The 26,581-nt window shown below is 43.3% G+C and overlaps 2 protein-coding genes across 2 annotated transcripts; both read left to right on the top strand.

Annotated features, from left to right (window-relative positions):
• Positions 1–1,198: 1,198 nt before the first annotated feature.
• Positions 1,199–12,421, top strand: OTOP2 (otopetrin 2). Its single transcript, XM_051995147.1, has 8 exons — positions 1,199–1,682; positions 2,203–2,403; positions 2,759–3,108; positions 3,781–3,917; positions 5,276–5,334; positions 5,904–6,028; positions 7,977–8,848; positions 11,631–12,421. Exons 2-8 carry the CDS (start codon positions 2,285–2,287, stop codon positions 11,799–11,801), a joined length of 1,833 nt encoding a protein of 610 aa, XP_051851107.1. The 5' UTR covers positions 1,199–1,682; positions 2,203–2,284; the 3' UTR covers positions 11,802–12,421.
• Positions 12,422–14,391: 1,970 nt separating this feature from the next.
• On the top strand, positions 14,392–24,773 carry OTOP3 (otopetrin 3). The gene is made up of 7 exons (XM_051995146.1): positions 14,392–14,581; positions 17,659–18,027; positions 18,179–18,315; positions 19,451–19,509; positions 20,263–20,381; positions 22,928–23,745; positions 23,894–24,773. The coding sequence occupies exons 1-7, from the start codon at positions 14,563–14,565 to the stop codon at positions 24,062–24,064; spliced, it is 1,692 nt and encodes a 563-aa protein (XP_051851106.1). The 5' UTR covers positions 14,392–14,562; the 3' UTR covers positions 24,065–24,773.
• The last annotated feature ends 1,808 nt before the right edge of the window (positions 24,774–26,581 follow it).

The raw sequence follows: 26,581 nt of genomic DNA, 5'->3' as shown, positions 1-26,581 counted from the left end.
GGGATGTGTCATTATACAGTGGCTAGAACTCTGGGCTTTGCCATCAGGAAGACCTAAATACAAATTCCTGCCTTATGTCTGTGATTTATTGAGTAAACTTGGGGAAGTCCCAGAACCCCAAAATGCGCCTCAGGCTCCTAACTCTTTAAAAGCATTCACTGTTATAACTAGCCTACATGGACGGATTCTCATGCCTGGAGTTGCCGATGCAAGTGAAATAAATCACAGATTTTAATTTATTTGCCTAAGCCTCGAAGTACGGATGACAGTGAAGACTTCGGGACAGTAAATGACTAGGAAGTGGGGGGGGGGGGAAACTTGTTCCTCTGCTTTCTCGTCTCGAAAAGTTCCCGGTATGGATGGATTTTCTTTCTGTATCCTTCAACAGAATGATTTATTAATTTGTATGCGATTTACATGTCATTTGCATGGTATCCACGCAGTGGGATTCTTGGACCCCCTCCCCCCCAAGGGACCCATGGAGAGATATCGAGACATCCGACAACTGGATAGGAAAAGCTTACATCATTCTTTCAACAAACATGATTCCTTTGTAATCCCTTTCACTTTATTTTATGCATTTAAAAAACATTGTTCTGAGAAGGGATTTACCCTTGTCTTCACATATTGCTTGTCAAAAGGATCCGGAACACACACACACAAAAATTTCCTGTACTTGCAGAAGGATAAAATTCATCAGTTTCATGTCTTTCTTCCCTATGCTCCACCAAGAATTCTTTCTCTAAAGATTCAGTGGATAGTTTTGATTACTTTAAAATGTTGTGGAGTCCATCCTAGCTTTCCCGATTAATAAATCAAAAGCTAGAAGGGACCTGATAGATCATTAGACTAATTCCTCAATTTTATAACTGAGGAAACTGTTTCCCAAGGAAGTTAAGTGATCAGAACCACACAAGTAAGAAGCCTGAAGTCATCTGACTCTGGAGTCACTGTTCTGTCTGTCTAAGAAAGGAGTCCAGCATTTATTAAGTGTCTGCAGTGTGCCAGGAAGTGTGATAAATGCTTTATAAATATTCTTATTTGATCCTCACCTCATTCTAAGTCCTATCATTATCCCCATTTTACAATTTAAAAAAAGAGACATAGATTAAGTGACTTTCCAAGGGTCACAAAGCTAAGCAATGTCTGAGACTGAATTTGAATTCAGTTCTTCCAGACTCTAGTCGCAGTACTCTATCCATTGCTCTATCTAGCTACCTCTAGGCACATTTGGAGTGTCTTGAAGAAGCCAGAACTTAAAATCATAGAATCTCGGAATTGGAAGGACTGTCAGTTATCATCCAGACCCAACGGATCTAAGAACAAATTCCCTTTCCAACATCGCTAAGAAAGGATAAAGGAGTAGCTCCCAAAGCAGCCCATTCTCTTGGTGTCACACAGAAAAGAAGAAGGACCAAGAAAGGTATAAAACTCACCGGATATAATCTGTACTATTTGCCAATCAGTGCCCACATAAGCACTGGACCGAGTTCTTTTTCTTCGGTACCTGATTTGAAGGCTTGCTACTACGGACCAGGCAACTAGATCTCCTGTAGTCTTCCTCTGGGGGGCGCTGCAGAGCCAGGAGAGAGTCTCCCTTAGGAGCTGAAACCATCTACAATTCTACAAGGATAAGTAGGAAGCCTGATCTTAGGGAAGCGGCTCGTATAAGGAAGAGGCAGGTGAGGGGAAGTCCTAAGTGGCAAGAAGGTATAGGCGTTCCGGACTTTGCTTCTTGGGGTCTGTCTGGAAGGGCTGGGAGAATAAAGAAAAAGAGGAAGGGTAAAGAGGAAGATCGAGCTGTCACCAGTTGTTCAGTAAAAAAGAAAACCCTCTTAACTGTGCCGTCGGGAGATGAGAGAGATGCTATCCAAGCTTTGCGTACCGGGAACCAGGGGGCTAAGAGGGTGGAATCGGGAAATGAAGGATAGAAGGACAGAGCTAAGGAATGGGAGCTTCTGAGTGGGGTGGAGGTGGGTAGAATTTTCTACCAAGAACCTAAGAATGTGTTCGGGAGGGGAAGGACCAGTGGCGTTGAGGGGCGAGGAGGATGAAAAGATAAAGGGCAAAGTATCCTTCCCGAACTGCATCGCCGGGTGGGGCCGCTCTGAGAGGAGGAAGGGAGGGGGTTAAGAGAGAGGAGACGAGGTCGGGAAGGGCTTGTCACTGAATGATAATAAATCTAACCTTATCTCTCTCTAGGGTGCTCTTCCCCAAATTCAGCTCTGAAATAAAATGGATCATGTGAGCGGGTCAGAGAGGTTTATGGAGCCTGGTTGCCTTCATGCCAATGGTTGTAAATACCTATGCCAACTCGGGTATAAAACGCCCATCCAGCCTGGTTTGGGAGAGGAGAACCGTCATTCGACCCCCGTTTCCCAGCTCATCCCTGGTTCCAGACAGGTGAGTACTTCTCCGGCAGGGAGCGTCTGTCAGGCTCGGGGCTGAAGAGAGCAAAGAGGACAAGGGCGGCTTTCGTGCCCTAAGAGCCCCCAGCACTTGCTGGTGGGGACGCCCAGGTAATCCAAGGGGCCACAGCTCCTCCTTCCTTTCCTTGAAGGCGACGGTCTAATTGGGAAGGAAGCGAGAGGAGCGTGGACTTTTCAGGTTCTCAGTTTCAGCATCTTGCCTATTCGACGGCTGCAGAAAAAGATCCCATTTCAAAAGTGACGCTGTAGGGAAAGGGGTATTGGAAGGGTACTGGAGAGAGGGGAACTCTCGTGGTTGATGTGGCGTACTGTCTGCTCCTATCTTGCAGTGACTCGACCCCTCTACCGTCCCTGGCCGCCACTATCATGTCGGAGGAGCTGGTACCGGGCACCAAGGAAAGCCCACAACCCCCCGGACCCGCGCCTCGGGAGGGATGGAAGAAGGGCGGCCGGATGCTGTCGGTCCTGCTGTCTGTCAATGTGCTCCTCCTCGCCTGCACCCTCATAAGCAGCGGCGCCTTCAACAAGGTGGCGGTGTATGACACAGATGTATTCGCATTGCTTATGGCTATGATGCTTCTCACCATTATCTGGATTCTCTTTTATCTCTTGCGAACCTCCAGACGCCCCGATGCAATCCCCTACCTGGACTCCCACGCAGGCCCAATCTGGCTTCAAGGTTGGAGGGCAGAAATTTGGGTCCCAGAAGACTGCTGGGGACGGGGTTGGAAATGAGGTGGCGGGGAAAGGCGGGGAATAGGCGGAGGGGGAAGGGAAGGGAGTTTCTAGCCCAAGAATTTCCTCAAGAAAACTGAGTATGGAAGAAGTGCTTATGGGTAGGTGAATGGCAAGGAGGCCGAGTGGGTCTGAGGGGGCACTTGGACTGAAGAAAGGCAACTTCTTCAAACACTATAAAAGATCTAGACGCATCTTAGGGTCTGTAAGGTGAAGTGGAAATTTAAAGTTAAAAAATCGATCCAATCCAGATGTTCACTTACTATACCTGAATGACCTTGGGCCAATAATTTAACCACTCCAGACCTATTTGCTCCTCTTTGAAACGGCAGTGGGGGAAAGAGTTGAGGGTGATTTCCAAAGTCCCCAACCACTTTAAAATCTTATTGTGGCAAAGTTCTTTTACAGCCCCAAATCTGATGAATTCTTGCTTCCAGAGCAGGCAGAGAGTGATTAAGGAACGGACTGATTGGAACATTAACTCTAACTTCTTTTGACAATCCCAACATCTCTCTGATGGTGGGCCACAAAGGATAGATAGTATGGGGATGTTTCACACAGGAGAGTTCCAGATGATATGTTCCAGCATTTCACTTCCACCATCTCTGCTCCCAAGGTGGGCTGATCCTATTTGGTGTCTGTACCCTGGTCATGGATGTCTTCAAAACAGGCTACTATTCCAGTTTCTATGAGTGTCAATCAGCCATCAAGATCCTGCATCCCATCATACAAGCTATATTTGTCATTGTTCAGGTAAATGAGGAGATCGATTTCTATCTGATGAAGGTTAGAGCCCCTTATATAGCTGAAAGGTGCAGGAGGGGTTTAGGAGTTAGGCAGTTTGGTTAGATGCTCTGTTTATGGTTAACACCTGGTGGGGGTGCAGTGTGGAGACGGGGTTTGGTTTAGGGAGCAGGATCCAGCAATAACTTTTATCCTCAAGAATATGGTCCCTTCTCCTTACTGACCTTAGCTGCAAACAGACTAGGATTCCTATTCTAAGCCAAAATTTTGTATAGCTTGGAATTAATTTGGACACAACCATGGGCAAAAGGCAGGGAGGATTCAGCTATCCAAGGAGTTGGAGAAACTAGGAAAAAAATTTTTTTTCTCCCAATCAATGAGCTGGAGACTATGAAATACAAAACCAAAAGTAAATAGTAGTTAGGGGTTGGCTATTAATTGGGTTGAGATTGTTTCTTCAGAAAACTTCTTTGCCTATTGTCTCTAGACCTGTCTCTAGACATCAATCACCAACATGCCAGAGAAACTGAAGCAAGTTACCCTCCTTTTCTTCTCTCCCTTCTCAACATTTTCACTGTTTATCATGTGTTTAAAATTTCACTTTTAGAAATTCACTTCTTTGAGGTCTGTGTACTTTGTTAAAATGTTAATACTCCTGTAGGGTAACAGTTTAAACTAATACCAACTAATAACTTAATGAGGATTCATTGACACCTAATTGACAGTAAAAACTTATAATAGGATATGATGTGACATACAGAACTATGTAGATATGATAGAAAAGTAGGTGAAAAGCTATGAATACCAAAGTTTGCTTCCTGGATGATTGACTAAGGCTATCTAAATTATGATTTAGCCTGAGGAACTGATCTGGGAAGTGAGAGTGGAAAACAGGGAATAAGCTTTTGCCTTTTCAGAGATTTCCTAGGTACCTTCCTGTCTCCACTCCAGAAAGGAATTGTCTCAATATATAATGGAGACATAAACAATATATATCATCGAAGATGTATTTGTTATTTTTGAGTCAACAATTGATGTGTTATTTTTTTCTTATTCTACTACTTCATATCCCTTCCCTTGATCTTTCTGGCAAGATCTTTCTGAGTGGTTAAGGGACATTGGTTCAAGTTCCAGCCCTAATATTTCATCTCTTGGACCCTCAATTTCCTCATCTGTTAAATGATGGTAATATTTGCAAGAGTCACCTTGCAAGGCTGTCACGAGGAAGACACTTGGTAGACCTTATTATGCTGGGGTAAATTTGAGCTATTAGAGAGACTGTAAAAAGGCATGTAAAAAACAGAACATCAGCAGGACTCCTACTTCTGTCCTATTCAGAAGGCCACCTCTGTTTTCTATTCTTGTAGACATACTTCCTCTGGGTCTCAGCCAAGGACTGTATTCATGTCCACCTGGACCTGACCCGGTGAGTGCTTTCTGCCTGTCCATCACCAATTCAAAGCCAGTTGCTTTAGTGCTTCTCACATCCGATGTTAGGTGCTTCAATCCATCACCAAATTCAATGTCAATTGATTTAGTTCATCTCCAAATTTAATGCTATTTAGTCTAATCTGTCCCCAAATTCATTGTGAATTCAAAGCCATTTCTTACATAGTACTGTAACTTTCAAGCAGAAGTAAGACTGGTTCATACTGGAATAACTATTTCCCAAATGTTAAGATAAACAGAATGACTCACCTAGGGAGAGAGAACTTGAACCATATGCATTTGGGAGTATGAAGGGAATAACTCCAAAGCATATTTCTTAGTAGCCCAGCCTCCTTGACAATAGACTGCCAAGTTTATTTGGAGAAGATTGTTCAACCCTACAAATCCCACCAAACCTTTTTTTTTATCTTTCATAAAACACTTTTCCTATTCAGAACAGAATAGCTGTTCTCTCCACGCTTCTCTCTTGGTACATCTCAGGATGGCTAGTCCCAGTATAAAATGGTGACTCTCACTAACCTTTTCATTCCTCCTCTCCTCCAATAGATGTGGTCTCATGTTCACACTCACAACCAACTTGGCCATCTGGATGGCAGCTGTGGTGGATGAGTCTGTTCACCAGACACACTCCTATAATGGCAATAGTAGCCATGCTCGTCTTACTTCTGAGGGTGAGTCTATTAATCCTCATGGGTCCACACACCACCACTGACTTGGGTGGGCAATCTCAAGTGGGTAAACTGAGTTTTATTCATCATGTGATGCATCTCTCTGACTATGGGATGTAGCCTACAGAGGGGAGTGAGCCAGGAATAGGATTCAGGGACTATTACCATTCCCTACTCCTAGCTCTAGCTGTGAGAGAGTTCTTCCTTGATCTCTAAAAAGAAGGGTACTCTGGTCTTCATGGCTGGGATAGTCTCCTTGCTTGCTCCCCTCCCAAAGAGAAGAACCTAGACTGAAATAACAAAGATGGTTCAGCTAATAAGAGCAAAAGAGCTTGAGGGAAGAAAAAGAAATGCAAAGAGGTCCAGGAGCAGAAGAGTGAAAAGAGAAAAAAAAAGAGTTTGGGGAAAAGTAGAGACGGTGGAAAAAGAGAAGAGAGAATCTCTTAGCTGCCATGAAATATGGTCTCCTCCCTTTTTATTTTCCTATAATTTAATTGTTCTTTATTGTCTTAGTTTCTCTAGAGCCCCTAATTCAGTCCTAAAAAAATGTGTATGTTTTATAAGACACTGAGCTATGAACTCAGTTCAATAGACTCTGAACTTTCTGTGGGTGGAAACCATCTAATATTATCTACTATGGGGAGTCCCAAAAAGAGAGAAGGAACAGTGTCTGCTCTAAAGGAGCTTGTGATCTAGTGAGGGAGACAAAACTCACATCTTCAGGCAAATAATAAATGTTTACCTACATAAAAGCAAATCAGATTAATAACATGCTAGTCTAATAATAATTAGAACAATCCCGAAGAGGAATATGCCACATTGAGAAGTAAGCTTCCCTATCACTGGAAGTCTATACATGATTATAGACTGAATGATTACTAGTCAGGGATATTAGAGAAGATTTATCTGCTAGGTATGGATTGGACTAGCTAGACTTTGATGTCCACTCCAACTCAGATTCTAAGTAAAAGCTTCTTGGAGAAGGTGAGTTTGAGCACGTGTTTTGTGAAACAGGTAGATGTTGAAGTAGCTAGAGTACTGGATCTGGAATCAGGAAAACCTGAGTTTATATCTTTCCTCACTTGCTGTGTAACCCTGGACAAGTCACTTTACTGTGTTTGCCTAAGTTTCTTTGTTTGCAGAATGAGGATAATAATGGGACTCACTTCTCAGGACTATTGTGAGGATAAAATGAGATGTTTATAAAATATTTCACAAAACTTTACAGACTATATAAATATATATAAACACCCTAAACTTGTTATCTTATTTTCCTGTTGAGACAATTGGGATTAAGTTACTTGCCCAGGATTGTCACATAGCTAGGAAATATTAAGTGTCTGAGATGAAATTTGAACTTGCATCTTCCTGATTCCAGGGCTGGTGCTCAACCATCTAGCTGCTCCTAAACACCCTAAATTTGGATACGTATTTAATATAGAAATATACTCATAAAGTTGTGTAGTCAATGCAAAAATGACCCCAATAGAAGCAAAGAATTATCCCTTATAATAAATGATTTCTTTTAATAAAAAAGAAGAGGAAAAGTAATACACAAAACCTATTAATACCTTAAAAAGAATCTCACATTAAATGCAATGTTCTATATCCCTGGATTGATTAGCATGAATTTTAAAGGATAATATATTTTCTGTTTCCTAGAGCAGGGGTCCTTGAAATTTTTAAAAATATATTTTCGTGACCATATTTGAATAGGATTGGTTTTCTTGGTAAATCTTTGCATTTTTATTTTATACATTTAAAGACATTCTTCTAAGAAGGGATCCATAGATTTCACTAGTAGTCACTAGACTATTAGACCATTATTCCTCAAATTGGAGGTTCCTCAAATTGAAAAGAAGGATACAAGAAAACTTGAAGGGGGTTAGGAAAAAGCAGTCCTTGCTCACCAGCATCTCAGCACCTGCCTATGGCCCCCTTTCTTCCACAGAACGGGTGGGCAGCACAACAGGAGAAGCCTGTCCTTGCAACACCACCTTCTGTCAGATCTTCAAACAGGGCTACTTCTACTTGTACCCCTTCAACATTGAGTACAGTCTCTTTGCCTCCACCATGGTCTATGTCATGTGGAAGAATGTGGGGCGCCTGATGAGCTCTTCCCATGGCCATGGCCACGGCCATACCCCATCCCCTGCCAGCTTCTTCCGGGGAACCCTCTTCATTGGACCTGTGCTGGGCTTGCTCATACTTGTGGTAGGGCTAGGAGTCTTCATTGTCTATGAAGTCCAGGTGAGTGGGGACAAGAGTGGGACCCACCAAGCCCTGATCCTCTACTACAGCTTTAACATAGCCTGCTTGGGACTCATGATCCTAGTCAGCCTTGGGGGCTCTATCATCTACCGTTTTGATCAAAGGACGATGGACCATCACAAGAACCCAACTCGTACAGTGGATGTAGCTCTCCTGATGGGAGCTGCTCTTGGGCAATATGCCATCTCTTACTATTCTATTGTGGCTGTGGTGGTGGGTACCCCCAGGGATCTGTTGGGTGGACTGAACCTCTCCTATTCCTTGCTAATGATTGCCCAGCACACCTTCCAGAACATTTTCATCATCGAGAGCCTCCACCGAGGTCCCCCTACTGTGCAGGGAAACCCATCCAATGAGCCCATCCATGGCCTCACCTACACTAATCAGGACGCTCTCCAGACTTTGCCTGCCTACCCATCCACTCCTAGGCTGGTGGGCTCCGCCCCTGCTACCGCCCAGGAGGCAGTAACCATTATCTCAGACCCTCAGAGGAACTGGAGGCGAAGATGCCTGAAGGATATTTCACTTTTTCTACTGTTGTGCAACGTGATTGTGAGTAAGGGTGGAGAAGTGGCAAATACGGGAGGGGAGGGGAGGAATGGTATTCTAGTCACAATTTGCCCAACACTGGCAAAGATGTTCTTTAACTCACCCTGCTCCTTGCCCTGTACTATAAGAGCTCTCTAGTAAAGGAGTGGTTCCTCAGTCCAGAGAGGGCAAAATATTTTCTTCTAGGCAGACCCCTACTCTTAGAAAAAGAGCAGAAAAATGAATGAAATAGCAGAGTTCTGACTTCCCGGGAAAGCGATGGGAAAATGAGGCACTGGAGGGTTCTAAGTAAATGCTGACACAGAGAAGAAAGAATAGGAGGGAGGTGTGAGAGCTCATGTAGAGGGAGAGGAGTCCACATCCACAAACTAGGGATGTGAGAGCTCATTCTATCTTGTGACTTGACTCTTTCTCAGTTTAATTAGAGCAGCAGCAGGAAGTACCAGAGTCCCATGGAAATGTGAAGACTGAGCAAATGAAGTGTTAAGAGTGTGATGGGGAAGGAAAAATAGATAGAGGCTACCATATCCCAAAGTGAATCAGCAAAGCTACCTTGCAAGAAGTCTCATAGATAGATATACTCAGCAAATATATAGCTCCAAAATGCCAGTATACCTAATATAAAGATATCCTAAATATTCTGGATACCTTAAATTCAGATATCTCCCCATTATAGAAATCTCCTAGTATAGCTATATATCCACTACAGAAATATCCCCCATATAGGCAAATTTCCAAAATGCAAACACCTCCTTAAAGCTCTGTACCTAATAAAAAAAAACAACCCCATTATAAGCATAATCTCAATATAGAAATCCCCCAAATTCAGATATCTCCCTACTATAAAAATATCAGTGAAACTGTTTTCTAAAATATAGAAATATCTCCAAAATAGGTACATCTTCAATACATAATAATACAATTCTAGATATATCTTTTGCTCCACTATATTTATATCTACACTATAGAAAGTCACTCAAAATAAACATAGAACTAAGATAAAACTATATCAGCCTAGGTGTATCTCCAATACAGAAACACTTGACCCAGTGTAGTTACACTCTGCTGCAGATATAATTAATACCTGCTCCCAGTGGGTCCCTACTATATCCATCACAGACATTTACAGTATACACTCATTTTATAAACATTTCCAGTAGAAGTATAACTCTGCAAATATGCCACCTATAATTGAAATTCCTCCAGGACAGGGGGATAGCTTCTTTAAACTGAAGCAACTCTACATATCTGCTCTTATTCATCAAAAGGTAAGAGCTGATACTTTGATACAGATACTGGTCTGGATTTACTATGTGCCTAAGAATTTATCTGATATCTCTTCTCCCTTTTGTATAACTCTTCAATCACTATAGTCTATATATAGTTCCACCAAGAACTGATTCACGGACTGACCCAGGAATCTGGGTACTTATCTGCACCATATTCTAGAACAAATTAGGAATTGCTTATGTGGGGTGCAGCTGAACCTTATCATGGTCCTGGTTTTCCCCTCCTTCTCCCTCAGCCAAGGGAAAAAAGAGAGCCAGCAGAATGATGAGACAGAGAGAACAGTCTAGTAGGGAAGATACTGGGTATGAGGAGTTAAAAGTGAGAGGAATCTTACTGAAGTTCTGCAGTCTAGCCCCTGCCATCTGGGTGTGGCTTTCCCTCATCCCTCAACAATTTTCAGTACTTTTGGATGTCTCACAAAAATGGTTAGTATTTGTTTATTTTTACATACTTTCTATATTATACAGCACAGATTATGAGAACTTTAGACAGCATCTAATCCAACTCTTAATTAACAGATTTAAAAAAAACAGGTCCAGAAATGTTAAATGATTTTCCAACAATTACATGGGTAGTAAATGGCAGAGACAAGATTCAAATTTAGGGCGTCCAACTTCAAGTTTATTTTTCTAATACTTTGTACAATACAACACACAGGATTGAGAGGAAGAATGGATGAATGAATGAAAAACATTTGTTAAATACTATTTTCAAAGCATCATAAATGCTTGAAAATACAAAAATTTGCTTGTATTTGTATTACCAGCATTTACAATGTCTGGTACATAGGAAGTACCTAAAAAGCACTTTATCTTTATCTAATAACTAAGACAGTATAAGTGCTGCCCTCAAGAAGCTCATATTCTAATGGAAGAGACAATACAATGTAGAAAATTTTAACTACAAATAGAATGGAGAGATCCCATAGGGTATCCCCTATGGGGTCTCCACCACCACAGCCACATAGTCCATCTCCATAGTCCATAATGGTAGCTCCCTTAGACATCACTGAGAACCTCACTACAACATCATCTCTCGTTTTGCTTGAGAGGAAACTCAAAATCTGATATTTAAATATGAAGAAATATCTTCCTCCAATCACATCCATTGTTTCTTTGTCTCCATATCTTTCAACACTTGGGCAATTTCAGTGGAGTAGGGCCAGGATGAAGATGAGATAAATGAAACCATTGGCTGACTCTCTTGGAGTTGAAGGGTGTGTATGTGTACATGGTAGAAACTTAACCACTTAGTAGCTAAGTGACCTTGGCAAAATTATTTAATGTTTCAATTACCTCGCCTGTAAAACAAGGGTAATTGAATAAGAGTTCTAAAGTCACTTCCAATTCAAACATTCTCCACAACTAAGGCAATAAATAACCCTATAAAATCTATGGAAGGGGTTTGGAAGGGGAATGGAAACTGACTTGGGGTCTACCTTGTTGCTGGGACCCTGACCCACCCACCCACCCATCCATTCCCACTCTCTCTTTAGCTCTGGATCATGCCTGCCTTTGGTGCCCGCCCTCATTTCAACAACAACCTGGAAGTGGATTTCTATGGCTACTCTCTGTGGGCAGCCATTGTCAACATCTGCCTTCCCTTCGGAATCTTCTACCGAATGCATGCTGTCTCCAGCTTGCTGGAGGTCTATGTCCTGTCTTAAAGCTCCCTCTTCCCTCTTGTACTTCCACAGAAGGCTTCTAGAGCCCAGCCCAAACTGATGGACAACATTGATTGTGCCCATATTCTCCCCAGGGAGAGAAAAGACAACTCTTAGGAAAGGAGTTTTAAGTCCAGGAAATGGGAAGGGGATTCCTATACCTATTTCCCCAATTCCACCCAAGTCCAGCTGCCTCCTTCTCCAGTTCTCCCATTCCCTACTTCATTTGCTCAAGGTATCCTCTTAGAAAACTAAGCTGATGACAATAACTGGAAGAATAAGGATTTTAACATATGTTTTCACCAAATAAGTTTGCTGTTTGAGTTGAGGGTTTTTTTTTTAAGTCAAAATCCTTGACTTTATATCACTTTAAAGTCAAAATTGCTTTTCTCCTACTTTGCCTTTCAATCTATACAATGAGACCTGTATTTTGGTATAAACTCAGGCCCCTGAACTGATTCTTTATCCAAAGTGTTTGGAAAAAGGGTAAAGGAAAAACAATCTTTCCTCTGTTCTTAAGCTCCCCAAAATTGGTCTGCAGGACCCTCCCATATTCTCACTTATAGAATCCCTTAGTTCACTATGTTTTGAGTCAGAAACCAAATAAACTTGTGATTCTCTAACTGTCCCTATTAACTTATTTTAAAAAGCAAAGCAATTTATTTATTTTTCTTTTAATTCTTTTCTTTTTCTTTAAATATCACCTACATCTCCCAAATATTCTTTATAACAAAGAATTTAAGAAAGAAAGAAAAGTTCACCAAAACTACCAACACATCAACCAAGTATAACATTATAAGTAATGATCCACACTAATTATACACTATTGCTAGGAAGGGTGATATGTTCTCAGATCTCTTCCTTGGGGCTAAGCTTGGTCATTATAATTTCACAGCATTTAATTTACATGGTTAAGTTGTTCTTTTTTTTCCCCATTTAATCCTTATAATTATGATTTAGTCAATCATGATATGTATACAGTATTACACATATATGTACATGTGTGTAGTATATGCACATATATCTACATGATATATGTAGTAAATATATCTATAAACAAATTAACTTGCTTTTGTTTTGCATATATGCATATATCATATAGATATATGCACAGAAATCACATATATGCATATGCAAAATAAACACATTATTTAGTGGAAAAGACACTAAAAGAGGAGGAGAAAATATTGTGTTAGAGTTTTGTGAGTGATAAACAGCAAGAAGGCCAGTTAGGCTAAGCTGCAGGGTATGAAATGAGGTAATGTGTAATAATCCTGAAAAGTTAGGACAGAAACAGATAAGCAAGAGCTTTTAATGTCAAACAAAGGAGTTTATACTTAACTCATAAGATAATTATGGACTCACTAGAATGTGTTTCCTAGTTCTTATATTAACTTTGCATCACTTCACAAATCATAAGATTTTCTATATTTCATATTAATCCTTTCTTATAATGAGTATGTCACATTTTCCATTACATGTCTTGCTTAAATATTCCCCAATCTAAAGTCATCTCCTTCTCCAGTACCTTGCTCCTTAAAAAAAAAAAAATCATATTTTGGAGGGTATGAGACTTATCATTGATCTTATGGTATATGTCTAGCAGTAGGATCTCTGGACCAAGGGCATTTTAACATCTTTTTAGCATAATTCCAAATTGCTTCCATAATGGTTGAATCAATTCACAGCTCTACTAGCACAGTATCAGTATTTGATATCAATAGATATCAGTATCCACTATTCTACAAGACCTCAAATATATTTCATAGCCAAACCAACACCAATCTGAGGGTTCTGGGAGGGAATAAAAAAATGATTCCTGAAGATAGGAATAATCCCAGAGATAACGGAGACAAACAGAGCCAGAAGGGAAGGAGAAACTAGGTGAGAACCAGTGATAGAGAAGGCATTTGCCCTCAAATTGTAGCTACCTTAGAAGGCACTTCGCCTTCGGAGTGTTTAAAAGAATAATCACATCGTGGGGATTTCCTCAACTTGCTTTGGGAGAGAAAGTCTCCCAATATGCTCCCAATCTGCAGCAGCAGTAGGACCAGACTCAGTAATTCAGTGTGGGAAGGACTCACAGAGGAGAAAAAGTGATTTCTAACTTGGACAAGGAGAGGAAATCACAGCTCAGACGGTCAGAATTAGACTCCATGTATTTTCCTTCTATCTCATATGGGGATGTCAGGGAGAGGAAGAGAGAAAGGGAGTCTGGCTATGGCAGCTGAGGGCAGAAAGACTATTGCCGTGTGGCAGGCAGATGGCACAAGGCTTAGCGGGCGTGAGAACCTTTCTGGAGCATCTTGAACTCACACCTCCTAGGGTTGGGAAGACCCCCTTAAATCTTGGCTCCATGCCTCCCTCTCCATTTGACTCCTTTAATTGAAAGCTAATCCTGAGTCCCTCCCAGCAGAATCTGGCTAATCAGCCAAACGTCTCCGACCCTCTCAGGCTCTGGCCCAGCCCCTCCACGCCCGACGGCGTGGCCCATTTACCAACTTGTTCTGAGATGGCCCTGCCCCCGATCCTATTGGCTGCTCTTCCCGGACCAAGGGAAATCTCGGGCGGTATAATTAATGAGGGATTAATGAGATTTCCAAAGTCAACAGGAAAAATCGATGCGCCGCTGGGATTGAGCCAGCGGGCGCGCAGTCCGGCTGAGTGAAAGGGTCCAGGGGCATAGGTCGGGGTAGCAGGGGAGGCTAGAGACACACCTGGACGGAGCAGCCCAATTCCTTCCAGCTGTTGTTAGTCCGCCACGATGACAGCTCGAGTCCCAGGTAAGGCGGCTCGGGCTCTGCCCGATACCCCCACGCATCTCCCCACTATCCGCCATCTGCCCACAGCTGCTCCTAAATGGGCTCGAACCCCGAGTGTGTGTGGATGTGGAGCAGGTAAAGGAACTAAAAGGTAGGTTCAAGAATGGGTCCCCAGTCAGGCAAGGTGGGGTTTCTTCAGGATGTAAGCGGAAAGAATCCAGAGGAGAGAAGCCAAGAACCTGAAAAGACCCTTAGCATCCGCGCCGCGTAAGCCCCTGCCTAGCATTACTCCCCTAAGTTCACGCAGTACCACCTTCCAGGCTAATTCTGGGTTTGAAGTCATCCAGGGAGCAGCCATACCTCGCCTGGGACATCAGGAAATATCCTTCTCTGTCCTTCAACCTCTAGGGCCTCCCCATTTCCACCTCTGGAAGATGTGGAAAAAGAACTTTAACCCTCCACCCAGTCATCACTCGAGTCTCCAGGAATGGGGATGGAACCCGGAGGAACACAAGTCAGGGTCTATACGGAAAGGGAAGTCCAGGGGTGGAGTTAGAGAGGGAGTTGGGGTGGGGAGGGTGGGGAGCCTTTTGTTCTACATGTCCTTGGGAAACTCAAACTGTCCATAACTCCAGTAGTCCCCTGACCACCTTTATGGCTACCATGTCCAGAGTTTACCTGTCTGCATTCTCCCTTCTCCATTTCCCCTCCCTAACAGCTCCCTGGATTTCTTTCACCGGCCTCTAAACCAAAACTACAAACCAGTTTAACTTCTGGTCCCTCCCTCCCCTTGCAACATACATAGCAGTAAGCAGAGCTGACACCTCATTTTTCTTCTGTTTAGTCCTAAAGCACCTTCCCACAGCTGCTCAGGCCTCCTAGCTACAGCTTGGATTAGCTGAAAGGCTGCCATCTCCTAGGAATTGAAGACTTCTAGGTTTGGGGGGAGGGGTGCTTCCAACCTCAAGGGGCCTCAACCCACTGCATCCCTGAGCCATGAGAGTGGAAAAACAGCTAATCTCCGCCCCAATCCCCCCATTTCCCTGATAGCTAGAGAATCTTAGTTCTTTACCTCCTGTCATCTCCCCTATGCTGGTTTATAAATCCTTCCCTCAAGGATAGCACTCTAAATTGCATCTTCCAATATTCATCTCTCTCCACCATCTCTAATTCCCATACCCTCCAAAGAAAGCATCCTTCCAAGGAGAAGTTGACTGTTTTGGAAGAAATGAAGAAAATACTAGAATGAATATCTCTGCCCTCACCCACTTAGGTGTGAAAGCCCAGGAGAAAAAGATAAGGGTCGTTATTGAGGGTCTACTCAGGGCCAGTTCCTGGACAGCATTGACAGATTGAAGTCAAACATGGTGGAATCTTTGGGAAAGTCAATTTTGCATCCCTGGGTCTCAGTTTCCTCATATGTAAAATAAGATTTGGTTCTTTTAGGTCACTTCCAACTTAGATTCTATAAATTCTGATCAGGGACCTCTCTGGAGAAGGCTACTCTCCAGAAATAAGGTGCTTAAAAAGCGGCAAGAAGATGATAAAAATGGGGAGAAAAGAAAACCTAACAGCTTTAAAGAGGGCAAGTTTATTTTAAACTCTAAATTCATAGGAAGAGTGCAGACAACTGGATAATTTAAATAGATGTAAGTTGTAAGCTTAAAAAAAAAAAAAACAGATTAACCTTGGCAGTGGTAAGGTTTTGGAGTTGCTATGTTTATCTTCTTCTGGGTTATTGAAGTAGGGAGATTTTTAAGGTCCCAGAGATAGCTCAGATCCCAGCATAAGTGGGAATGAGGGGGTGAGAGAAAGCAGAGGAAGAAAATGAGAGAGAACTGTATTGCTTAGAACCTCAATTTGAGGAGGGGGAGGAAGGTTGCAAAGGAAGGGAGAGAATTGTAGCATTGGCTTGGAACTGGAGGAGGAGAAAGGAGAAAGGACAGAGCAGAAGTAGGACTTAGGTTTGAATACCTTGGGAATACCTCCCCTTGGGAGGAGGGGGAACATCTCAAGGAATAACATAAAGAAATGATAGAAACTTAGGGAAGAGAATATTCATTTCAGTCATTTCATTCTCAAAGAGGACCATGACATTAGGGAGGGAATGCCATAATATGCACATGAATTGGATTTAAGTGAGGGAGGGCTGTACCAGGTGACCTGCCTCTCCTCCAGAGCCATCTGGGTTCAGTGGCAAAATATAGATCAGAACGACTCAAGATGGCCAGTCAGTAAAGCAGTCCAGTGCCAGGTTGGGAATTCCGGATTTTCTAACTACAGGTGAGGAAAAGGGCTAGAATGGAGTCATCCAGGATCAGAGCAGCAGAATGTATAAAGCTGAGTCTCAGGCTACGTGAGAGAAGAGAGAGACAGAGTACTATCTGAAAGTTTAAAGAGGCAATTAGATTATGTAATGGATTGAGAGCTGAACCTGGAGTCAGAAAGTCCTAAGTTCAAATCCAACTTTAGACACCTACTAGCGGTGAGATACTTAACCTCTCTGTGCCTCAGTTTCCTCATCTATAAAAAGGTGGGTTGGACTTGATAGCCTCAAGCTACATTCTGCTGTGAGTCTTTGAGCCTTTGAAGAAATCAGTGGAGTGGGGAGGAATATAGCAAGTAATCCGTCTTGTTTTGTTTTGGTGAGGGACAATTACAAAAGTGGCCTTCCCCTGTTGGAAGATACCTGGTTAGGTTGGTGAAAGTTGGTTTCTGAGGTATCAGAGACTCGTGAGGCAGGAGATGGGGAAAGAGAATCCATGACATAAGAAGGAGGAACTTCTCCTACCTCCACCCTAGATAACAGCTAATTGTTCCATCCTACCTGACTCCGTGACCTCATTTGGGGTTTTCTTGGCAAAAATCCCAGAGTGGTTTGCCATTTCCTTCTTTAGATCATTTGACATATGAGGCAAACAGGGTTAAGTGAGTTGCCCGGGATCTGAGGTCTGAGGTCAGATTTGAACTCAGAAAGAGGAATCTGAATGCAAGTCTGATACAGCTGCCCAGGCCATTGTTGGGGACACATCTAAAGTTAAATTGAGCTTGTTGTATATCCCCATTAAAGCTCCGCTGCCCCTTCCTGCCCTCTCCAGACCCTCGGGAGAGCCCAGAAACTACGGCTAAGGAGAGGGAGAAGGAAGTGGGGGGCCCTGGCCCCAGAAGGGATAAATCATGGTTAGTGCGGCACTTCTCCCTGCTCCTCCGGCGAGACCGACAAGCGCAGAAGGCCAGCCAGCTCTTTTCCGGGCTCCTGGCGCTCAACGTGGTGTTCCTGGGGGGAGCCTTCATCTGCAGCATGATCTTCAACAATGTGGCCATCACCCTGGGAGACGTCTGGATCCTGCTGGCCGTGCTTAAGGTGCTGGCCCTGCTCTGGCTGCTTTTCTACGTGGCGGACACCGTCCGTCGGCCGCACGCCGTTCTGTACCGGGACCCCCATGCGGGGCCTGTCTGGGTTCGGGGTAAGCAGGGTCGCCATTCTCTGTCATCACCAGCAGAAAAACAGGAAGGCAGAATCCGGGTCCTGGGGGCTAGGGACCGGGAAGAGGCAGGTGGGAGGTGGGAGAGCCTGGGAAAGGGCTGAGAAGGTCCCGCTCTTTCCACCCCGGCCAGGCTCCCTGCTGCTGTTCGGCAGCTGCACCATCCTTCTCAATGTCTTCCGAATCGGCTACGTGGTCAGTCACATCCACTGCAAGTCCGAGGTGGAGCTCGTCTTCCCCATCATTGAGATGCTCTTCATCAGTCTCCAGGTGATGCTACCTTTCCAGCCTGCCTCCAGTATCATGCAAACAAAGCCCCCACACTAACCCGTCTAACATCCTGGCCAAACACGCCTTCACGTGCACATACAGCTACATGTTACACTTACACTCTGGGGTACAAATACACTCAGGCTCTCCTAGACACACACACACTCCTATGTATATTGCCATCCCTTTGTAAAATAAATGTAAACAAATATACACATACACAAATATAAAACCACACAGCCTTATAAATATAAACCTAAAAATACTCACTTTTATAGGGTGTACCAAAAATCTTAGTGTGGTCTTAAGTTATTAAAGCTACTAGAGCTTAACACAGCACTCGGGTGCCTACCTACAAAAGTATGAAATTCATTCCGGCACCCTCCCATAGACAGGCGCGGGGAGGGGACAGAGTGCTGTGAATGGAGTCCTAGAATCTGGCATAGCTGAGTTGAGACATTTCCAGCATGGAGGACCCCAAAGTCTTAGGCATTCACCACCTTCCATTTCATTATTCACTTCCCCAGAGGCATGTCTGGTAACAGGAATTAGGAAGTCCTGGGTTCTGATTCTGCTTCAACCACTGGCTAGATATCTGAGCACTTAGTGCTCTCTCAGATTCAGTTTCCCCAACTATAAAATGGGGATAATGTAGCATCTACCGCACTGAACAATTTGTAAGGATAAAGTGAGATAATATATTAAAAGGACTGTTTGCAAAGGATAGTGTTTCAGAGCACTGAATTCAAATCTGGCCCTCAGGCATTCACTAGCTGTATGATCTTGGGCTACTCATTTAAACTCTGATTGTCTCAGTTTCCTCATCTGTAAAATGGGGATAATAATAGCCCCTACCTCCCAGAGTTGTTGTGAGGACCAAATGATATAATAATTATGAAGTGCTTAGCCCAGCATCGAGCGCATAGTAAGCACCATATAAATGTTAGTTATTATTATTATTATTACTATATACTTGCCCTTACATAAACTAAATGTAGGCACCTCATAAACACACACAGTGACCTGCACAGACTTAAATATATCCACATATACACCCACTAATTTGCACTCCCTTATTTCCAGCCTCTCCCCACCACCACAAGCTGTGATCAGCTGAAGTCATTCTTCCTTTCAGACCTATATGCTATGGAGCCACAGTAAAGACTGTGTTCAGGTCCAGATGAATCTCACCAGGTGAGAAGGGCTTCCCAGGCCCTTTCCATTCTTCCCTGAGTCTCTTGAGATCTTCCTGACACACCCTACTTTCCATCCCTAGAAACCTCAAAGATCTATCTTGATTCTAGAAATTGGGGAGTTCACTGAGAAATGGCTTCAGTAGGCCTCTCCCTGGACATTCCCCACACTTGGGATATATATATATATATATATATACCTCGGTGTCTCTGTCTCTGTCTCTGTCTCTCTGTCTCTCTCTCTGTCTCTCTCTCTCTCTCTCTCTCTCTCTCTCTCTCTCTATATATATATATATATATATATATATATATATATTATATATATATAATATGTATATATAATCAGTGGTTCTCAAAGTAAAGTCTAAAGTCCAGAGATTCTCTGGTGGTCTCTGAAACCCTTTCAGAAAGTCTGCAAATTCAAATTAATTTTTGTCTAATATGATAAATATCTATCAATATAACCCACATAAACAAAAATTCTTCAGACAGATGCTCAATAGTTTTTTAAATAGTATAAAGATAGTGAGAACAAAAGTTTGAGAACCATTGATATATATATATTCCACACTTGAATATCTGTGGCTCCCACTGTAGATGTAAGAGCTCCTCGAGGGCATATGGAGAAAGCAATCGGGCAAGGAAAGGGAGCAGAGCATTCAGGGCCAGTGGGGGGAAGAGTTGAGGGATGGCCTAACATCAAGCTCAGAATCTGGGGTCAGGGATCAGTTATCACGTGTCTCTCCCCACCCAGATGTGGACTGATGCTAACTATGGCTACCAACCTGCTCCTTTGGGTCCTGGCAGTCACCAATGATTCCATGCATCGGGAGATCGAGGCTGAACTGGATGCCTTCCTGGAAAAGCTCACAGGTATAAAGCAGCAGGAAGGGATGGGGGAAAGAGCCCCAGGACAAAAGGCAGGAAGCCCAGCTTCGAGCCTAGTTCCAGCTCAACCACTAGCTCCTGTTTCCTTGAGGTAGCCACTTACTCCCTCTGGGGTTCAGTTTCCAAATTGATAGGGTTTGAATAAGTGACCTTTAAGTCTTCTAGTTCTAACATTCTCTGGTTCAAGGATGCTCACTCCTTTCTCTCTGGTAAGCCCCTCATATCCTTGATACAACAAATCCACAAATGAATATGGTATAATAGATAAAGGGGGGGGGGAGAACTTCAGCAGTCTTATAGACTAATATAATCATTTTTATAGATGAGGAAAAGTGGTTTGTCCATGCACATCATTATGTGCTCACATAGATATGCTATCCTCATCAATTATACCTTCATAGGATATATAAATAGAGATATGAATATCTGAAAAAAAGTTTGATTTTTCCTCAAAAAAATTTCCAGGCATCACCATGAATATATATATCTATGTCTGCATGACGTGTGTACTCTGGTATAAATATAAATATATACATATGTGCAAGTATATATATACATACGTGTGTGTGTGTGTGTGTGTGTGTGTGTGTGTGTAGATAGATAAACTGATTGATTTGGATATCTATCTGAATAACAAAACATGGAAAGTTTTTCTTTAGTGTCCACACTTCTACTTCGTCTCTGATGCTCACCTGTCCTGAAGCCCTTTACATTCTCTACCTTCCCCGTCCTTGCTCCCTTTGGGAGCAAGTATTTTGCTCCCAAATAATTGTCTGTTAGCTCATTTCTGCTAGATTATTTCCTGAGAAGGACCTCATCCTAGAGGAATTTACATTGTCAAAGTTTTTGAAAACTAAAAAGTTTTCAGGGTTGAAATGAATTAATCTTTAATAGTAGTCTGAGAGACAAAGGAAAGAGATTTCAGAGAAAGAAGAGAAAGGAAGGAAATCAGCATTTGTATAGCATCTACTCCATACCAGAAACTATGCTAAAAGCTTTTAAAATATATTATCTCATTTGACCCTCACAAAGTTATTCTTTTTTTTTTTTTTTTTTTTAATGAGGCAATTGGGGCTAAGTGACTTGCCCAGGGTCACACAGCCAGGAAGTGTTAAGTGTCTGAGGTCAGATTTGAACTCGGGTTCTCCTGACTTCAGGGCTAGTGCTCTATTCACTGTGCCATCTACACAAAGTTATTCTGAGGTAGACCTGTTCTTATACCCTTTCACAGCTGAGAAAACTGAAGCAAACAGGGTTAGGTGACTTGCCCAGAGTAAGCATCTAAGGGTAAATCTGAGTCAGGCCTTCTGACCTGACTTTTTTCACTTCACCACCCAGAGGGTGGGTAGTAGGCCCTACATAGCGCCTCACCAGTCGCGTCAGACCGGCCTACAAATCTGAAACTTGCACAAACATACAAACACACATGTTCAGGTCTGCATGACATGATCAAACCCATCCATCAGCTTTATACTTTTCGCACATTCAAACCTGCATAGCGCTCTTACAAGGGCACATAAACCAATTAGGTGAAGTAAGATTTGTTGTCATTCAGTCATGTCTGACTCTTCGTGATCTTATTTAGGGTTTTCATGGCAAAGCTATTGAAGTGATTTGCCGTTTCCTTTTCCAACTTGTTTTACAGATGAGGAAACTGAGGCAAACATGGTTAAGTGACTTGCCCATGATCACACAATTAGTTAGTCCCTGAAGCTAGATTTGAACTCAGGAAGGTGAATCTTTCTGACTTATCCACTTTGCCACCAAGATACCTTAAAACAAGGTATTTAATGGAAATAATATAGAACTTTTCTAAGTTTTTCTAAGTCAATCTGGTTTTAAATATCTTTAAAAAAAAAAAAAGCTTGAGATTGTACTAAACCCTTTTGTAATATGAATTACCATCCTCTGATAAAACATTTTTACCACATATATGACCTCCAAATGAAGATGGTATATAACAAGACATAGCAATTCCCCATACCCAAAAAAGTATTTGAGGACACTTAAGTTTCCAGCTTTACCCCATACTCTCAAACCTCACTTAGAAGATCAGGAGAGAAGCTGTGGGATTGGATAGCATCTGTTGTTGCCTGGAACCTTCTTCTTCTGTTGAATTAAGAAAAGGGATGGAATCAAGAGGATGTGGCCATGACTTCTTGCCTGTGACTGCAGAGCCGAGGGGGCAGTCAGCGGCGGATCAGCCAACAACCAGTTAGAGCCATGTCGCTGGCAGACATGATGCTTATAATTTAACAGCTCAGTCCAATCAATAACATTATGAAATGGAGAAAGGGACTTTCTCCCTCTACACATTTTATGTGCCCGATAACCATTTCTGTGATGTTTCAAAATTTCCACATTTCTCCCACATTTTTACCAGGTTTTCTTACAGCAAAAAACATCTGTGAGTCCATGAAATGACCATTCTTTTTCACACACAGGCCTGCCTTTGCCTTGCTCATCCTTTATCTCAGCCTTTCTTTCCTCTCTCACTAGCTTCATGTGACTTTCTCTGCTCCCTTTCCTAGGCAATGAGACCAACACTTGCCTTTGCCTCAATACAACGATATGTGAAGTCTTTCAAAAGGGTTACTTGATGCTCTACCCCTTCAGCACCGAGTACAGCCTCATCTGCTGCTCCGTTCTCTACGTCATGTGGAAGAACGTTGGCCGGAAGCTGTCCCCTCACGTAACCGGGCCCTGCCGGCCCAACTTTCACCTCCACGGCGCCATCTTCGGTCCCTTGTTGGGCTTCCTGGCTCTGGTGGCAGGGATCTGCGTCTTTGTCCTCTTCCAGATCCAGGCCAGCGGACCCTCCATTGGTCCCCAGTACTTCACCCTTTACTACAGCTTTTACGTGATTATCCTGCCTGTCATGACTCTGGCGTGCTTGATGGGCACAGTCATCCATGGACTGGAAGAGCGAGAAATGGACACAGTCAAGAACCCCACTAGAAGCCTGGATGTGGTACTTCTTATGGGGGCTGCTCTGGGCCAGATCGGGATCTCCTATTTTTCCATCGTGGCGATTGTGGCCACCGACACCCAGAAGTTGCTCAACAGACTCATCCTGGCTTATTCAATCCTCATCATCATTCAGCACATCACCCAAAACCTCTTCATCATCGAGGGTCTTCACCGGCAGCCCCTCTGGGAGGGACCCATCCAGGCCCAGGGCGATAGCATCGAGGAGGGCCCGCCGGGCCTTCGCCGGGGATCCATGCTGGAGCTGGGCCAGGGCCTTCGTAGGGCATCCCTTGCCTACATCCACAATTACAGCCACCTCAACTGGAAACGCCGAGTTCTTAAGGAAATATCCATCTTCCTCATCATCTGCAACATCACAGTGAGTAGCTGAGGGGCTCTGGGATGGGCTGATGGAGCTGCCTGGCTTAAGTGGGAAGTGCCGGGGTGAGGAAGAGGGGCTAGCTGAGTGGAAAGGGGTGGAAGGCTGTGAGCCCTCAATCAGTCACCCATCTCTTCCCTCCTCCCAGATGTGGATAATGCCAGCATTTGGCACACACCCAGAGTTTGAGAACGGACTGGAGAAAGATTTCTATGGCTACAGGACTTGGTTCACTATTGTCAACTTTGGTCTACCTCTGGGGGTCTTCTACCGCATGCACTCTGTTGGTGGGCTGGTAGAAGTCTATCTGGGGGCCTGATTCGAGGCAGTCTACAGCAAGACAGCCCAGTCATACCTGGAACTGTTCCTGCTTCTTTTCTCCACCTTGATCCCAAGCCACACAGTTCCAGGGGCTAGAAGACCCCTGCCCCAAACCTCTGTTCCATCCATAGCCAAGATCCAAATATCCCCCATCTGAGCAAAGACAGAGACTAACAGAGTGAGTCCCTCAAAGCCTCACTGGTTCTCAGAACCATCAGCCTGGAGGTTTGGGGACACTTTGCCGTCTTCCCCAGATGCTACAGTGAGGTGCTAATGGGAGGGCTATACCTGTGTATGTTTTTAATGTAATGTAAAAACCTGAGAACCCTAACTGGCAGAGTGGGCAGTCCAGTCTGGAACATGTTGTGGCTCTTTCGGGAGCCAGAGTGGGAGCCTGAGCCTGGGGTCTGTGTGAGAGTGGGGAATGGGAAGGATGTTTGTACCCTCTTCCAGCAAATATCTCAGCAGGCCAGGACCTGCCTGCCTTCGTTAATCCGGCCACTGCTCAGAGCCCTCTTCCCAAACGAAGTCAGAGCAAACTTTGATATTTGGGGCCACTCCACCCATTTACTAATCCCTCCCTCTCTTCCACCAAGTCTCCCCCCCCACACACACACACCCTGTCAGCTAATGAGCCCATTAATTAACTGCCAAGCTATGTTGAACTCCTCTCTCCTGCTGCCATAAAACATGTTTGTTTGATTGATTATATTCTCCTTTTATTGTATTTGTTCCCAGGGGCAAAACAGTCACTCAGCCTGGGGAATGGAAGAAAGGACTTCCTTTCTTCTGCACCGGTGCTAGGCAGTGGGGAAGGGAGACACCCAGAGACTATTTTTTGCCTTAGTGTTATTCAGTGGTACAGAAAGAACGGGTCCCCACCTAGTTCTGAGGGAAACAGGACGAGAAAGACGTCATCCCTGGGGGAAGGGGCTGGCCTTATCTTACAGAAGCACCTTCTCGCCAAGTGCTCCCAAACCAAGGTAAGTGGGGGGCAGCTCTTCTCTTTGGAGAGGATCAGAACAATTATGGACTGGAAGATTGTTAATGCAGGCTTACATGAGCTAACATGGTGAATTAAAAAGCATTAGTAGAAGGTGTTAGAATTGGGTTCCATTTCTGGCATTGCCACTTAGTATCTGTAGGACTCTTTTCCTCTCCGGATCTCTACTCCCTCACTTGTCAAATGGGGGAAGAAAGTCTTGACTACGGCCTGACCACCCTGAATGTACCCATTCTCATCTGCTCAAATAAAAGCAAGGCAGTACTAAGCTGATTGTATAGAAGACCACCTTAGAATTCTGGGTACTGGAGACATTTTCTTTAATTACCAGCGTGGTTCTAGGGTCAAAGAATCTGGATTCAAGTCCTGCTTTTTCTGCTTATTACTTGTATGAACCTGAACAGATCACAACCGTCATGGACTTTGGTTTCCTCATTGATAAAATGAAGACCTTGAATAAATGCTCAAGCTCTAATATTCTGAGTCTTTGGGAAGGTAAAAGGATATTGGGGGTTGACTAGGAATCCTGGGGGCTGAAGCTTTTTCTTTAGTAGCATTGGGCACTGAAATCAAAAGTTATAACAATTCAGTTATTTTTCAGTTGTGTTCGACTTTTTGTGGGGATTTTCTTGGCCATTTCCTTCTCCCACTCATTTTACAAATAAGAAACTGAGGCAAACTGGGTTAAGTGTCTTGCCCAGGCTCCTAAAATTAGCAAGTGGTTAAGGCTAGTTTGAAGTTAAGATGAATCTTCCTGATCTCAACCTCAGAGAATTAGGGTTCAAATCCCAATTCTTCCACTTAGCAGCTGTGTGTGTGACTTTGGCCAGGTCATTGGATTCATCATCCCTATGCATTGTACCTGATGCCTGGCACATAGTAGGAGCTTATTAAATGCTTATTTTCTGACTGCCTGACACTAGAACTGACTGGGAGTAAGGGCAGGACTGTTTCCATATTGTCCTTAATAAGGAGAATTCAGGCATGGTTATCCTGAAAGATTCTGCCCTCTCTTTTCTGCCCATATAACCAGAGACAGGGAGACACAGTTAACTTACTCTCTGGAACTTATTGAAAGATTTTAAAGATAAGGGTTCAAAATTAGCCTGGAGAGAAGAACTAGGAACTAAGGGAGGAGTTCTTAATCTCATTGATGTCTGGTGAAGCCTATGGATTCTTTCTCAGAGGAGTTCACTCTTTTTCAATTATGTCTAACTCTTAGTGACCCTACTTGGGGTATTCTTAGCAAAGATCCTGAAATGGTTTGCCATTTATTTCTTCAGCTCGTTTTACAGATGAGGAAACAGAGGCAAACATGGTTCAGTGACTTGCCCAGTCTGATTTGGGTTCATGAAGATGGGTCTTCCTGATTACAGACCCAATCTTCTATTCACTGAGCCACCTAGATGCCTTTTCTCGCAATAGCATTTTAAAATACACAAGATTAGAAGCAAACCAGTTCTATGGAAATAGTTATCAAAATACTTATAAAAAAGTAAAACAAAACAAAAA

The sequence above is a fragment of the Antechinus flavipes genome, chromosome 4 (assembly GCF_016432865.1).
Source record: "Antechinus flavipes isolate AdamAnt ecotype Samford, QLD, Australia chromosome 4, AdamAnt_v2, whole genome shotgun sequence".
Lineage (NCBI taxonomy): Eukaryota > Metazoa > Chordata > Mammalia > Dasyuromorphia > Dasyuridae > Antechinus > Antechinus flavipes.
This window is presented reverse-complemented; position numbering and strand designations above follow the sequence as displayed.

Coding starts and splice junctions, on each gene's coding strand:
- OTOP2 (XM_051995147.1), top strand. CDS start 2,285: ATGCCAATGGTTGTAAATACCTATGCCAACTCGGGTATAAAACGCCCA. Junction 3,918..5,275: donor CTATATTTGTCATTGTTCAG/GTAAATGAGGAG, acceptor CTATTCTTGTAG/ACATACTTCCTCTGGGTCTC. Junction 6,029..7,976: donor TGCTCGTCTTACTTCTGAGG/GTGAGTCTATTA, acceptor TTTCTTCCACAG/AACGGGTGGGCAGCACAACA.
- OTOP3 (XM_051995146.1), top strand. Junction 20,382..22,927: donor CTTCCTGGAAAAGCTCACAG/GTATAAAGCAGC, acceptor TCCCTTTCCTAG/GCAATGAGACCAACACTTGC. Junction 23,746..23,893: donor TCATCATCTGCAACATCACA/GTGAGTAGCTGA, acceptor CCCTCCTCCCAG/ATGTGGATAATGCCAGCATT.